The following is a 15,820-nucleotide window of genomic DNA, read 5'->3' on the forward strand; positions in this document are numbered from 1 at the left end:
CACACAAGGCTCACCTACTTTCTGGCAGAGAACCTGTGAAAAGTGCCCTGGACTATATGAAGGATGCAGAATCATTGCTCATTTGCTACCTTCAAATGTTTGTGACAGAAGTTCTCAAAGTGTGGTCGCCAGCCTCTCCAGCCCCAACATCGCCTGAGAACTTGTTAGAAATGAAAATCTCGTGCCCCATTCCAGACCCACTGAACCAGAAACCCTAGGAGCGGGCCCGGCAAGCCATTTCAACAAACCCTCCGGATTACACGCCAAGGTTTGCGAACCACCAGTTCAAAAAGGAAGTTGGTTTCCCCTCTTTCAGTGAACCAATAAGTATTTAAAGAGTTAGATCTCTCAAGCTTTTCTTGAGATTTTTCTCTAATCAGTTAGAGGAAGGAAAACAAGAAAATCTACCTCTTTTTGACATGATTAACATTCCTGAAAAGCAGGCTTGATGTGAAGACAGCACAGTGAGATGATCGGAACCTGATCATTAGAAAAGGTGGTGTTTTAGGTGAACGGCTTTGAGTATTTATTTCCCTAAGATATAGTCACCTGGTGGTCATTCTTTATGACACGAACCAGGGTCTCATCATACGGCAACGGCTCTTTAAGGTGCTACTGCTGCATAGCCAAGTGTGTCCATCTATGTAATGCAATTTGATTCAGCTGCTGAAATTATGGGCAGTCACTTCTCCAAGGGGTGACAAGAATGTTTTAAACCTAATGCTCATTTATAACATATCTTCCATTATTTTTTTGCTACGTATATGTACATATACCTTTAAACATACGTGTATATAATTTACAAGTGTATATAATAAATAAGGGTGTTAGAGATATGTATAGTCTATAGAAATGAATACTGTATATTAGCAGGCTTTAAATTGAGTTCGTTACATATGCAGACAAATATATGAGGAAAAATCACATTATATAATACAATATACTCTACTAATGCTCATGTTGGTTTTCAAACTAAGAATAACATAGTTAAATGAACAGGAATTGGAAGTAAATGATGAATGCATCCCTCATAGCATTTAAATCTCTTCCACTTGATTAAAAATTCCTAGTTCCTCTTCACTGAATTGTTTAGAGTTTTTGAGCAGACTCTGCCCTGATTAAAACAAATTAGCATCAAAGATCCCCTGTTGAATCAGAAATCATTAATTGAGAAACATGCAATGCTCCTTAATTACCTTTAGAACAGTGAGAGAACAAATAATCTCAGGTTCCAGAGGGGCCTGTCTGCTCTGTACTGTGGATTCATTTCGTGTAGCTGCTGGAATAAAACTCAAGTTGCAAACACTAGTAGAGAATATCAATGCGAGCTTCAGTAAACACACTGTAGACTGTTTATCTAAGAGAAAAATATCTCGATGATGACTAACAGGAGGAAAGAAAAATGTTTTAGTTTATTATTTTGTCGAGAGTTTTAAAAGTGTCTTACATATGCCAATATTGGTTGAGAATTAATGTGCGCTGTTCTTTCTGATATAAATTTTTAATGCTTTGTGTAATATACTTCATTAATATAATTACCTGATGAAATTTCAGATGCTTATACACAGATGAGTAACTTTATCATTTAACAGTGGAACAGAAAGCACCAAATGTTCAACTTCAAAAAATCCAGCTACAAATGGAAATTCAAATCATGATAGGGCATGTTATTCATTTCTTTATATAACGATACAATATAGGTCAGTGAGATGGGATGCATCCCTCCACCTTCAAAACCTAGAAAACATTGAATAGTAACCCATGGGAAAATCTTTAGGAAATCAAATTGTTCTAAGTGTGAGGACAATTTAAAGAATATCACCAGAGACTTATTATACACAGTGCTGAATGGACAGCCTTCTGCTAATGACAGTAACATGGCACTAAGGTTCTGAAAACTCTCTATTTCTCACAATGGCCCTGGAAGGCAGGCAGCAGTGTTCTCATTTTTCTACACAAAATAAATAAAACATGGTGAGGCTCAGTCATTCAGTGAATAGAATCTTGGTTTAGTCTAGTTTTTCCAGCTCTCTAACTACTAGATTATGTGTTCTCAACAGTCTTTGAAAAAAAAAAAAATGACAGAATTGATTCAACTACCTCTATTTCCTTGAATATTTTTGGTTCAGTGTATAGTTTATAGTCTGGTTCCTGTAACATAAAACACAAAACACCAGAACAATGCTGCCTTTTCAGATTGATATGAATGTGGTTAAGGCCCAATTTGGGAAATTTGCATTTAATTTTTAGTGACATGAGTGACTTGTTTCACAAGTGGAATAAAACTTTATATCAAGAGTCACAGGAGACTTCAAATTTCGCAGAAGTTATTAGTCATTTTTCTTTTCTTACATTCCACCAAGATGATAAACTTGACATTGCCATAATCTTTGCAAACATTGTAAATAATCCTTCGGAGACTACATTATCAAGGTAATTATCAAGACTACATTAAGAATATCTACATAAATTAACTTGCACCAAAAAGAAAAAAAGAGACTATCATTAATGGTATTAAAGTAATACGAAAGGATAGAAGCATGGTTATATTTTGAAGCACTATAAATATTGTTGGGTTTCTTTTCCCAAGGAGTTCCTATAAAGGTATGTGCTCTCTTTGGACATTCTTTGGGACAAAAATAAAATTCTCAGTTCACTAACGCACAAAACGTAAGTGGTTCATAAATAATCTCAAAACAAGAATTAGTAACAAAAAGTCTGCCACATAGCCATCTTCTGGATACTTAGAAAAGGAATATCATATCACTAAAACATTGCGTATTATGTATAAAAACACAAACAAGACATCCTTATCTATCCTTGCAAGCTTCTAGTTTGTAAAGTCCTTGCAGATACTGACTTCTGAGAAACAAAAGCATGTTATTTGGTAGTTTTCATTACAGAAACGCCGTTTCCTTTAACAGTCGATACTGATTGAATTTTTTGCATTGGAAGGTCAGATTGGAGCTGTCGCTTCAGAATCAGCAAGGAGCGGACACGGCATACTCAGTCTGTTTTCTCTTCCAGCTAGTTCATCTGCACATGGATGTCGAGGAGACCATATTCTTTTATCCTCACGGGTAAGGAACATCGAATGAACCTGGAGTTCTGACTCTCAGCATGGAAAAGTCCTGATAAGTAGAATATGCTGTTTGCCACCATCTATTTGTGTTACAAGGTAATTCATTTGGGGTTGAAATCAAATTGTTTTAAGCTGAGCTGGTATGATTATTGGTGCCCTTCTAAGCAGCCTTCTTTTTAAGTACCATCGTATTTCAGACAAGCTGATCCAAAGGAAAAGATTACTTCTGCCAAAGTGCATTGTCTCAAGAGAATGAAGATGAGCAAGCCCTATTTTATGTTACTTATTCATTTTTAAAGCATTGGTAGAGGTATGAGACTGCTAGTCTGCCGCTGGGAGAAATGAGCTGACTAGTCAATGAAGGATCGGGAGAGATGTGTGATGATGGGAAAGACAATCCAACACAACTTTAGCATTTGCTGCAAAATTATAGTTTGAAGTTGAGGAAGATAATATTTGAAACATGCGATAAAAAAGTCTGAAAAGCACAACTCGGAATTACTAGGTAACACATAACATTGGTTTTTATTGCAATTTAATTATTTGGGAATAAAACCAACAAAATCTCGGCACTTGCAGTGTTACCAAAAAAATTCGAGGGAAAAACATCATTGTCTGTGGTTCCCTGGATTTAACCTTGAACCTTTTCAAAGTAAAAGGAGAAAACATTTAACTGATCTATTTCCCATTTCGAACAATAAAAAACCATCACAACATGTACGTGATGTAGGTGATCGTTTTTATCTCAGTTTACTTAGAAATGGTTTAGACAACTGGCCCAAGGCATGAGAAAAAGTTGACACTGGAGTTTGCATTCAAACTCGAGTGTGTCCCCACACAGCATGTGTTCTCAATAACGTTTACGTCACTGCAAAGCACAAGATAACTTTTACGTTACCGCAAAGCACAAAATTTATCTTTTGGGGCTCTAGAAACACAAAGAACTCTTATAAAAATTTGGTCATTCAAGCTATTTTCCTAGGTGGATTTTCTAGAGCAGGATCTCTTATTTGGCCATGCACACAGCTGGTTTAAAGCAGCTTATGCTTAAATAGCTATCTCGCCTGAGTAAAAATTTCACTTCTGTCAAAATTGAAATTCATCAAACCTTTTGAGGCAGAGTAGAATACAGCCTTTCTGCAGTGGTCTTTGAGAGGTTTGGTTTCTTGTTAAATTAGGACTGCTTTACAATCAGTCCTTGAATGGGGCAGAATTATTTCTTCAGCAAAAGTGTGAGAGACTTGGGAGGAAGGCAGGTCAGAATTGGGGAGCGGGGTGCAGCGTACAAAAGCTCATCCAAAATTGTAACGTAGTCTCATATTTGGAGAGCAAAATAATACTTGCTGTTTTTATTAGCAGTGCTGGAGAAAGTAAAGCTCCACGAAATCCTAGCTGCGATGGTTTATGCCAGGCACCATAATGCCGAACAAGTAGGAAGACCCCTTGAGAATCTGGAGAGGGAGTTGTGTGTTCATCAGAAAGGGCCGTGAGTTAGAGCTGAAAGAACACCTGTCCCCACTTCGGCCCCTCACAGGTGACTTCTAGGAGGAAACCTCTTCGGGGCAGAGAAAAATCAGTTTTGAGCTAAAACCTTCAAATTTTCTGTTAGCCACTGATCTGCCATCGAAAAGCTGAAGAGGAACACGTACAAGGCTGACGTTCAGAAAGACTGCTGCTTTTTGTTGGAAGTGAAAGGGGCTTCGAGATTCAACTCTGAGCTCCACCTCATTCAGGCACATCTTCATCCAGGCCCATCCCACAGCTTCTCTTTCTTTTCTACAGCTTCTGGGAGAGGCCGGCTGTGCTGGGCATGTTTCTCAGGTCTAGGTGGGCATCTCCATCCCAGCTTCTTCCTTGGCCTGACCTCTGGGAGCTGTGGTGGAGGGACCACCTGGGAGGAGGCTGCCAGTCTATCCCCTAGAACACAGGCAGGCCCAACCTTGGTTTCAGGCCTCGGGCTGCGGGTAGAGAGCCTGCCTGAGGCCCTGAACCCAAGAAGGGTCACAGATGCTCGGTTCTTCTGTGGGGGTTGGAGAGGAGAGAGGTGTCAGGCTCCTCCTTGGCTGCTCCTTCTTGGTAACTCCAGACTGAGGCCCGGCACGGCAGTGGCACTGGTACAAGGCTGGGATGCAGGTGGCAACATGGGGACTCAACCCAAAGGGTGCCCACGAACAAGCAGACTTTTCTAGAAAATTCCCCACCTGTGCTGCATCAGTCCTAGAAAGAGGGGATTTGGTCCAGGAAGGTATAGTATGACAGTCTCAGAAAGAGGACTTTTATCCTAAGAACAATTTATGTAAACATGAGACGTAGACCAGGCAGAGACTTTCAGTGATAAATGGCATCCCGGACACTAGGCTTTGAGAGTTGCTATCATTCTCAAGTACGTTTCAAGTGTTCAACATGCTGTTCAAAAAGTCATATATAAAAAGCCAACAAAAATCACGCGAAGAAGGAAAGAGAGAAAGTATGTTTTGAATGTGGAAATCGGGAACACAAAGTTTATAACCAAGTCTTAGATGGCGGAGGGGCTTTCTCAGCTGTTGAGTGCTGTTTCCTGTATGATCTTAGAAAGGTAAAAAATAAATAAATAACGAAACTACATTTGGCAGTGTGGGTTGGAAGATTCAATGTTTTCATTTCAGTAAGTAAACTCCTATTAATAGCACACGACAGCATAAAATGTTCGCTTTTTCAAGCGGGTTTGAACTTTCACACAATGTTTCAACACGGGCATGTACACCTGTTACATATATATTGATTTGATTCTAATTCTTAATTTAAAAAAACTTGAGAAAACTAAAATGTTAAATGTACCCTATGATGAAAACACTGCTGTAACACCAAGCAGATGGCTTATATTCCTTGGAAAATTATTTAAAGCATTTAAATTGGAGCGATAACATTACTTAAAGGCATTCTTTGGCCCAAGGCTGTGTTTGCCTAATTTGCCTAACCAGAAGAATCACCAAGATCCTAATCAAGCATATTAATCTCTAGGGTCTGATCCAGTCCATGTGAATCTTAATCTGAAGCTGCACTAACCCGGATAGTTCTTATATTCAAGTAAATTCCACACTCACCCTAGTAAAATGGCAAATGGGCTTTGGAAGTTGATTTTTTAAGAAAATGTATACGGGCCAATTTGGTTCACTTGATCAGTTTTAATTTTTTTAAACCTTTCATGTAACTTTTCAAATCATCGCTTTATGTTCAATAAAAAAAGAGGTACCGTGGATAATGATCAAATGTAAGGATTGATCCTTTCTTGCCTAATTTCAATGTGAAAGTGGCAATTGATGAATTTTAAAAAATACTAAAATGGCATCTATTTTGGAAGAGTCGAATCCTCTATTGACCCAAATATCAAAGTAGTTTTTTAGAAATCTTTATGTCCTAGAAATACAAGAGCTTACTGAAGATTTTCATGAAATCTTCATTTGCAAAAACCTACCTGGCTTTTACCTATGGTGAAAGGATGGATGAAAAATTAAAAGATGGATTCATAAAACAATTGATAGGAAAAGAGTGGCCTGATGGGCCGCTCAATCGTTAAGAGCAGCTCCGGTTCATGGCGGGCCTGCAGTGGGAGGTTTCTGTTTTCGTCTCGGCTCACGGCAGCTCTGCAAAGCGGGTACCACTCTATGCCATCACAGATAAAACGTCTGAGGCTTCAAAGGTTAAATCTTGCCTGACGGCGTATAGCTCAAAACTGGTTCCAACGTCTGCTCTCAGGCCCATCCACCAGCCCGCACTCAAATGACTGGGAGGCAGGGCAACTGCCATAAGGTCACTCTGTTTTACTGGAACCCAAAGAAAATGAGATGTTGGGAAGTACAGCAAGGAGCGATGACACATCGAAATATGTCTTATTTCAGCTTTTCCTGGTGAACGTTCCACAATGGTATGTGGCATAAATTTCCCTTATATGTGTACCACTAAAATTTTCATTGAAAAGCAAGCAATTATGAAAATCCCAATCCTCTTAATATTTATTAAATCAATCAGTAAGCATGAACCGTCTTTAAATGAGAATTCCCTAGATGTGTCCTAATAGTGTCCCCAGCTTAATCTTAAAAACTGCATTCTGTTTAACCAAAACTTTTCATACTTGGAAGAATAATAAATCCTAAAATGTAAAGAAATTTTCAAAGTCGTTCTAAGCTGATATGTACAGAATCCCATGAAGATAAGTTTTCAAGAGAATCAGTCATTAATTGCTAACTTGTTAAAGAGTATCTGCATACTGTGGGTTTGGTTGAAAAGAAAAAAAAAGGGAGTATTTAAATTTAAAGTTGTCGTAATTGGGGGAAAAAAATAACACGACACAAAGTGATTATCCCTGAGGTCCTTTCAGTCCATTTTACCTGAGGATGAAGAATTTTATTGCCAGTAAAGAGCTTTGATAAGCTGAGAAGACACTGCATAATTAGTCACGAAGTTAGCCGAAATATTTGGTCTGGGAAGGTATAGCATGACTTTAACTTAATATTCCTTTAGGTCCCGTAATTCCCTAAAATTTAAATTTTCAAGTTTTAAAAACCGGATGGGATTCACAGTGGATGAAGCTTGATAGTACTGTTTGGGTAGACTCTAAAAATATAGCTGAAATTGATTTTACATACAACTCTGCATGTTTTTTGTGTTGTTATATAAGCTTTTTCTCATGTCACTCATTAGAAAATTAAACAAATTGGGCAATCATTTTATTTTTAAATGATTATATTTTTGTAATCACCAGTTTTGTCAATTTATATTTCCAGGAGAAAAATTAACATGTAAAGGGTCCCAAAAGAAGCTAATAAAATTGCTTGATTGTATTTAGGAGACATTTACAAACTTTGCTCACCTTTTTTTGAGAGAGAAAATACCATAGGAAGGTAAAAACAACCAGCTCCACACTCCCCACTTCCAAAAGAAACCCCACATGTTATAGATAAAATTACTCTAAGGATTAGTCTTATTTTTAACGCATGGAAAATAGCAACTTTATCATGCCAACATAAGGAATATATACTATATTTCATAAATGCCTAATTGTTAAAACAATGACAATAGTCATGGTTAGATGCAACCTAGCAATTTTATATACAATGCAACTACATATTATATGATCATTCCTGATATATGTTATATTCAATCCTCATCAAATTAAGCTGACCGTGTATAAATGGCATTATGAAATAAACATTTAATATCATAATAGGGTCGTGTCCCGCTAACTGCACAACCATAGCATGCAAGTAACTATGCATTAGCTGTAAACGGTGAAGTATCATTACCTTCCAGAAATCCAGAGAACATGAAAAGCACATAGGTAGTACTAAAGATCAATTATATTTAAATGACTTTTATATTGAACAAAACTATTATCGCATAAAAGCAGCTTTGGATGTTCTGTCAGTGTTTTCTACATATATCCTGTACTCACCCTGAAAAGTCTACAATTCCCAACAAGACCTGTGAATGCTACTGAATTATCATGAACTGTGGTCAAGATTAGGAATGATTCTACGTTCCAACGTGAAAGCTGTTTTCTATCAGTTTTCCTTTCTGCCACAATTCAGTTTTGAGTCATTAAGAAAAGGCTGAGTATGGGCAATAATGAACTTATTTGATTTTTTTAAACCGAAGACTTTCTCTCATGACACCGATGTGTTCACGTCAGAAATAAGAATGGTAGAGATGCTTGCCTGTTTCTCTACTGGTAATCTCAGAGAAAGAGTGGACAGAAATGAACCCAGGTCACGTTATAACTGGGGAGGTGTCGTCTCTAAAAAATACTTTTCATAACATTCGTAAAAGGGAGATAAAACCTCGCTGCTAGGAGAGGGAGGCCAAAAGAAGACGATCTGTTCTTTTAAACATGCGGATGCATCATTTATGTCTGATCCAATGATTCCTAGGCAATTAAAAAACTACCACATTAGAGCAGAAGCTCGCACTCTGTAAAATAACTATTTCAGCTCTCTTCAGGTTTGCGGTATTGAAGGCTGTGTTTGGGAGGAGGAGAAAAATTGATTGCTGGACAGGCTTCTCCATGCTCTGTCAGCTCTGAAAATGAGTTCGGCAGTTGGCACGGACGACAGGAAGGTCCTCTTCACCCGGCATCCTAATAAACCTTCTGTGGAGTTGCACACACCATCCATCCAAATGGACTCATTTGGGTCTGCATTCCAGTTAGGTGGAAAATAGTCACATTCTCAAACTGAGTTTGGACACGATGCAGTCATGTGAAATATTTAAATACATTGCCTACATCCTACTAAATCAAAATCTTTCATTTACATTTACAGTGAGATAAAACAGCATTTAAAGCCATTGCCATTTGTTCATTTCCTGTTCATATACAAGTGATTTAAGTTTGCTTATGAGGCAAAAACTGTACAATTCTCATCATTCAGGCTTTATAAAATGTCTTTCTTTAAAGTCTTGGGATATAAACAGTTTGGTTTATACGAATTACGTATTTTTCATCTGCATTTAAGAAACAATATACATCTTTTCCAGAGTAATTTAATGTTATCTAGAAGTCTAAGAGAGTTGTAAAAACTGACTTTATCACCCGTGACCTTCGATACTGTTACTTTTATAAAACTCATGAACACTCTTTGGCCACTTGGGTCACTGCTCATTCGAAGGGAAATGTACTTGAGTCCTGGGACCATACAGAGATTTGTCTCCATAAAAACTGAGGCCACGGACCAGCCTTAAACGGAAGCCATTTACAAAGTCAAACAAGAACAGAAAATCCAGGCGTGGTTCCTATTTCTCAGACACAAGTTCCTTGTCGTGTTGAGAGGTGGTGTTTTCGATTTCGGATTCCTGAAGTCTTGTCTTTACTATCTGAAGGCTTCTGCTGGGAAATATCTATTAGGGCACTGGCAATTGCAAGGCCTGGAAGAAAAGGAAAAAGGCCTTTAACTGTTTGGTTAGATATTTCTGGGATGGAGACAGTGGTGGCTTAGCACCTTATTTTAATTGTTTTACATTCAGTTATCACATGTAGCTGTTTATTGGAAGTTATCATGTTGTTACACTTTACTTACAATGTTTCTTAACTTAGACATATGAACTTCACACATGAAGAAGAAGAAAAAAAGATCCAACAAAGTTAATTAATTGACTCTGACTCCAGACAATCAAATTCGGTGTGTGACAAAATATCACAATCGGTTGTGGATTTGATGCCACATCTTAGTTTCTACGGCTAAATGCAAGTTTGCTCTGGATGTGTAAGGAACTTTCAGTGTTACTACTCTGTGTGTGTGTGTGTGTGTGTGTGTGTGTGTGTGTTTAATGGAACAAAAGCCATTGTATTAATTTTTTTTTAATGTAGGGCAATTTTAGGTTTACAGAAAAATAGAACCAATATTGACACATGATTATCAACTAAGGTTCATAGTTTACAGTAGGATTCACACTTCGCATTGTACAGTTCTATGAGTTTTGGTAAATGCATAATGTCATATAAATCACCATTGCAGTATCCCACAGAATAGTTCCACTGCCCTAAAAACCCTGTGCTTCACCAACAAATCCCTCTCTCTCCCCTGAGCCTCTGGTAATCACCAATTTTTAAAAAGTATCTCCATAGTTTTGTCTTTTGCAGGATGTCATAATTGGAATAGTAAAATATGAGCCTTTTAAGATTGTCTTATTTCACTTAGCAATATGCTTTTAAGTTCCATCAAATCATTTTTTTTTTTGGTTCAATGGCTCATTTCTTTTTATTGCTGAATAATATTCCACTGTATAGATGGACCATGGTTTGTTTATCCATTAAAGGGCATCCTGATTGCTTCCATTTTTGGCAATTATGAATAAAGCTGCCATACGCATCTATATGCAAGTTGTTGTGTGAACGTAAATTTTCAATTCGTGAATATCTAGGAGAATGATCCTTGGGTCATGTGGTAAGCCTATGTTTCAACTTTGAAAGGAACTGTCAAACTACCTTCCAAAGTGGTGATGCCATTTTGCACTCCCTCCGGCAATGAATGAGCATTCCCGTTGCACCACATCTCTGTCAGCATTTGGTGCTATTGGTGCTTTGGATTTTAGCCATTCTAATAGGTATAGCTGTATCTCATGGTTGTTTCAATTTGCAGTTCACTAATAACATATGATGTTGAGCATCTTTAGATATTTTTTTGTCACATGTATATCTTCTGTGGTGAGGTATCTGTTCAGATCTTTTGCCTGCTTTTAATTGAGCTGTTTGTTTTCTCACTGCTCAATTTTAAGAGATTTCTTTTGCATTTTGGACACCAGTCCTTTATCAGATATGTGTTTTGCAAATACTTCTCTCTGTCTGTGGCTTGTCTTTTCATTCTCTTAAATTGTTTTTGAGAAGAAGTAAGAAAGCGCTCCAAGGATAGAGCTGTACTATGCACAAGTGGATATGGAAGAAAGATAACCTATAGAAATTGGGCTGAAAAATGTCTTAAATGTAAGAAAAGGACCTTTAGTATTATCAGCAGAATATCGACACAAAAGTTGATCTCTAGCTACCATGTGTAATAAAAAGAATATTGTTTAGTACATAGTTTTGTCAGGAACATTTGGTAAGATGTACAGGGATAGTAAAGACTTTCCTAGATTTGTACAAGCAATGGCTCAACCAGATACCCTGGTTTATCATGTCTACATATGAATCATTTCAGTTTCTGTTGAATCCCATGTAATCTCTGAGTAAACAAAATGTGCAAATCACCATTCTAAACCAAAAGATCAGACTGCCTCCTCCAAGGTCTTGGGGACTTAACTCTGAATTGAGTTGAACCAACCATTTTGTTCCCGTGGGTCAATTTATTCTATGCTGATTTAAAGGAAAAAAAACATCAAGGTCAGAGGTGAAATATACATGGATGTATATGGTTATTTGAGTACATATATTTTTTAAAGGAAAAGAGAACCTCAAGAACATTTGAAAACAGAAGAGGTTTGTGAAGAAGAATATGATGGTGTTAGAGTAGGAAGGAATTAAAAAGTGACAGTTATCACTGGCTAAGCTGATAATCCTAAATATTTACCTTTTAAGGGTTGCTATTAAATAATCCACTCTTTAAGGATATTAAATGTTATCCTCGATTTCTTAGAGAAAATGTAAGTTCAAAGGGTCAAAGTTCGAATAAAAATTGCTTTCTGACTTTGGAAGAGCACATAGGAGCTTCTGAAGTGTCCAACATAGAGGTTTTAACCACTTATTCTGCTGTAGGAAATAATTATGTTATTTCTTTAAGGGAGAGAGGTACATTATTTCAAAGAAAATCACAGACCACAGTTGTAAAACTAAAAGTTCTCTTCGGACAGATCTGAGGAACCTTACGTTTCCTCAGATCTCCTGGCACAGTTCTGTCATAATTTACAACCTTCTGTTATTTCATTCCTGGCACTGCCTTATCCAGAGACAGCCAAATATGACAAATAATATATGTCTCCTTTAATGTGGAAAGAGACCACTTACACTAATTTCTATGATCACAACATCCAAATATGAAATCATATTATTCATTAAACTACTGCATGACCTAGTCCAAAAGAGCTCTAAAAAATAATTGTTTTCCATTTACATATGGCTGCAAAGTCTGTTTTCCTTACAGAAGACACGGTGCCAGGAGAGAAGTAAACAGTTCGAGTTGCCAAAATAGAAAATTCTATGCTAATCTGAAACTGTCACTGTATCTTTGTGTTTTGGGCTATATGAAGTCCAGAGCCTAATTAGTGGCTCTCACGACGTATCCTTGGGTTACTAACGATTTGTAAGCTTGAAAACACATTCAGCTGAAAATAATAAATCATAAACCATATTTCAGTTCTTAATTTACAAATAAAATTGCAAATCATGCTTATTTTTAATGTGACAGTTTTTTGTCCTTTCCTATGAAAATGGAACACTCAACCGCATTTTCGGATTCTATATAAACGGCAATACATATGTAAGAAATCTTGCATTCCTCCAGGCAGTGATTTTTGAGTGTCTGCTATGTGTACTTAGAGAGGATGCTCAAAGGGCCGCTTGCCCAGGTCTTATCTTCTTGATGAGTCAAATGAGCTTTTCTTTCAGATTTCAGCTTGAGCCCTTTCCTGGACCACACAGCTTGTAGCACACCATGAGTTATTCTACTTTATAAATCCTGTGAGTTAATTATGAATAGCACAACGTCATAACTGCATGTGTGTGTGTGTATCTTATGTGTCAAATTGTTTGGTGCAAGTTTATATTACTATGCTTGCAGTTCTTCATATTTTAGTTTATGAAGAACTTTACACAAAAAGAACAACAACCCAGAAATTGTCAGATCCTCCTTCAACCAATAAGAGGCCCTGGACAAGAGTAAACAAGAGACAAGGTCCCTGTCTTCCTGAATCGTCTAGTGTGTGGAAGACTCACTGAAAAAGAGGGAAAGAAAAATTAAACTAATTTCTACCATTTCCCTTCAGTATACTTTATTGTAGGGAATCTAATTTTCTTAATTGATTAAAAAAAAAAAAGTCATCAGTAGCTCCTTAAAAGAGACAATTATCATCTCTTTTTCTCCAAATGTAACATTTATATATGGTGGGAGACTGACTATACACATAGACAATGGTCAGAACATATATAAAGCCAGAACTCTGGCCACAGCTGCAGCAACCTGCTGTGGAAACCAGCCCTGTCTCTACACCAACCAGCATGGGAGGCCAGCTGGCTTCGTCAGGCCTTTAAGAAGCCGGTCTGCAATCTCTAATGACAATTGGGGAACTCAAATAATTAGCCCTGTAACATCAGGGCCCAGATACCTGGGACTTAATTAGTGACTGACAGTTTCCATAATTTTTGTCCCCGCTTCCAACTTATGACCGAACAGAGAAAGGCAAACATGGTCCCCTAACGAACCACACAAGACGCCCTGTTTCCACTTGGCCTGTCTTCGGCTTCCCTGGGCCACCAGCCTCCAGTCGGGGCTCACCGGAAGCCTTCTCTTTTGTCCACTCCATAGGGTTCCCACACATTTGTCTATCTTGAAGCCTCTGCTGAAACATAAGCACACTGTGATGGCCGACTCCCTTGCTATAGCAAGTTCTGAATAAATAGCCTTTGCTTGTTATTTCGTGGGTCTTGGTTTATATTCACACTGGCGAAACAGATGAACATAGCTTGAGATCTTTCCTGGCTTAAAAAAATATATACGTCAATAAAATAGAAGCAACTTAGAAAGAGGTTCTCTGCATTGCCCTTTGAGGCAAACACTTTTTCCTGGTTTAGATTTGCCTGGGAGCTGTTTTCCGATGAGAGGTTACCTGATGAGGACCTCACACTCCCCGAACCGCAGGAGCAAGTCCTTCCTTTCAGTTGGACGCTGCCCATTGGCTCATGCTGGGGGCCGTTAAGAGTTCCATTAAAATCGGGTCACTCTAGAAGATCATTTTTCAAAACGTCACACAAATCATCTGATGAAATCCACTTATTGTGTTCTCTAGGCCTAGCATAGTTCCTTGTTATCAAAGCAATACAATTAACTGGGGGAACAATTCATTATTTTAGACTGGTGGTCTAAAGGAATTTCATTTACCATGTCAAGATGATGCACAGATGCTGCAGGCTAGCAGAATTTTACATCAAAATATGCCGGTAGATTCAATAAAAATGCTGGGGTTTAAATATTGATCGTAAGCTTTACCTTTTTGCACTTGTAGTTCTTAAATACCAGACGTGATGGCATTTAGATTACTTAAATATGAATTATAAACCTCATCAGAAAGAAAGTGGCATCTCCTTTTTCTGATTCCATTTGCCACGGTCTCTTGGCGTTTCTAACTGGTGCTTGCTAAAGTGGAACATCACCAGGGGCTGCTAAAGTGGAACATCTCCAGGGCAGGGCCGGCTGTGAAGGGAGCAGGCTCCCCTGGGACCATACTCAGCTCCTTCAGAACACCGGCCTGGTTTAGTAGTCACTGGTTTAGATGCCAAGAGCTACCACAGATACTTCCTAAATAAGTAGAAGATGCACCAAAATCAGACCTTTATCTAGAACCTTAGAAAAAAATTTTCTTCTTTAAATTTAAGAACTTTATTTTTGAAGAACCTTGTGCAGACATGCCCTAAAGAGAATGCAGTGTAAATGTCTAACGGCTAAATATTTTAAATTGCAAATATACCTTTTCAAATCACTAAATTTACGATGAAAACCACAAGGAGAAACATCAGGAATTTAATTACCTTTAGAAAAACTCCAGTTTTTCCTAATGGAAGTGGAATGGTATTAGTAGGCTCCAGCAGTAACAACCTAATTATAAAATTACTGTTGGGTGTTTTTTTTCTTACAATTATTCAGAACAATTAATAAGTACAGTAATAAAATACTACGCATCAAATGAAATTGCCTTAGAAAGAAGATTCTCACTCTAGATACACACATAGCACTTCCATTTTAAACTTGAACAAAGCTTCGGAAAAGTCATTCATTTTGAAATGCTCTCCTCCCCAGTCTGTGTTAAAAGCAGGCACCACTATATATTTTAATTTTCCAGGAAAACAGCTTCATTAGGCGTGAAAGGTTAATTGCAGGTTTAAGTGGAGCTCGGGAACGGTGCAAGGTCTGTCGTGAATTGCACAGTCTGCTTCAGGAAGACTTGAATGAGAGCTGTAAACTGTTTGCCCCGCTGAAATGTTTTACTACCTCATTTACTATCTGTCTTCTTTTACGGCTTGTATTTGTAGTTCTTCTAAACCTTTAATGGCTACGGTTTTAT

At 37.8% G+C, this 15,820-nt stretch overlaps 1 protein-coding gene across 9 annotated transcripts in view; it reads right to left on the reverse strand.

Moving 5' to 3' along the window:
* Positions 1-15,820, reverse strand: part of ATRNL1 (attractin like 1) — a 627,375-nt gene that overhangs the window by 75,762 nt on the left and 535,793 nt on the right. For 4 of the 9 annotated variants that reach the window (XM_039871123.1, XM_039871119.1, XM_039871114.1 and 1 more), the window contains one exon: positions 8,078-9,979. The exons of 2 other annotated variants lie outside the window; for them this stretch is intronic. In XM_039871123.1, coding sequence (XP_039727057.1) covers positions 9,855-9,979 — 125 coding nt within the window. In that variant the 3' untranslated portion in view covers positions 8,078-9,854. Of the gene's footprint in view, positions 1-8,074; positions 9,980-14,069; positions 14,099-15,820 lie in introns of those variants that run through there. 3 more of the 9 variants (XM_039871111.1, XM_039871121.1, XM_039871117.1) reach the window with 2 other exon arrangements.

The sequence above is a fragment of the Pteropus medius genome, unplaced genomic scaffold, assembly GCF_902729225.1.
Source record: "Pteropus medius unplaced genomic scaffold, Ma_sr-lr_union100, whole genome shotgun sequence".
Lineage (NCBI taxonomy): Eukaryota > Metazoa > Chordata > Mammalia > Chiroptera > Pteropodidae > Pteropus > Pteropus medius.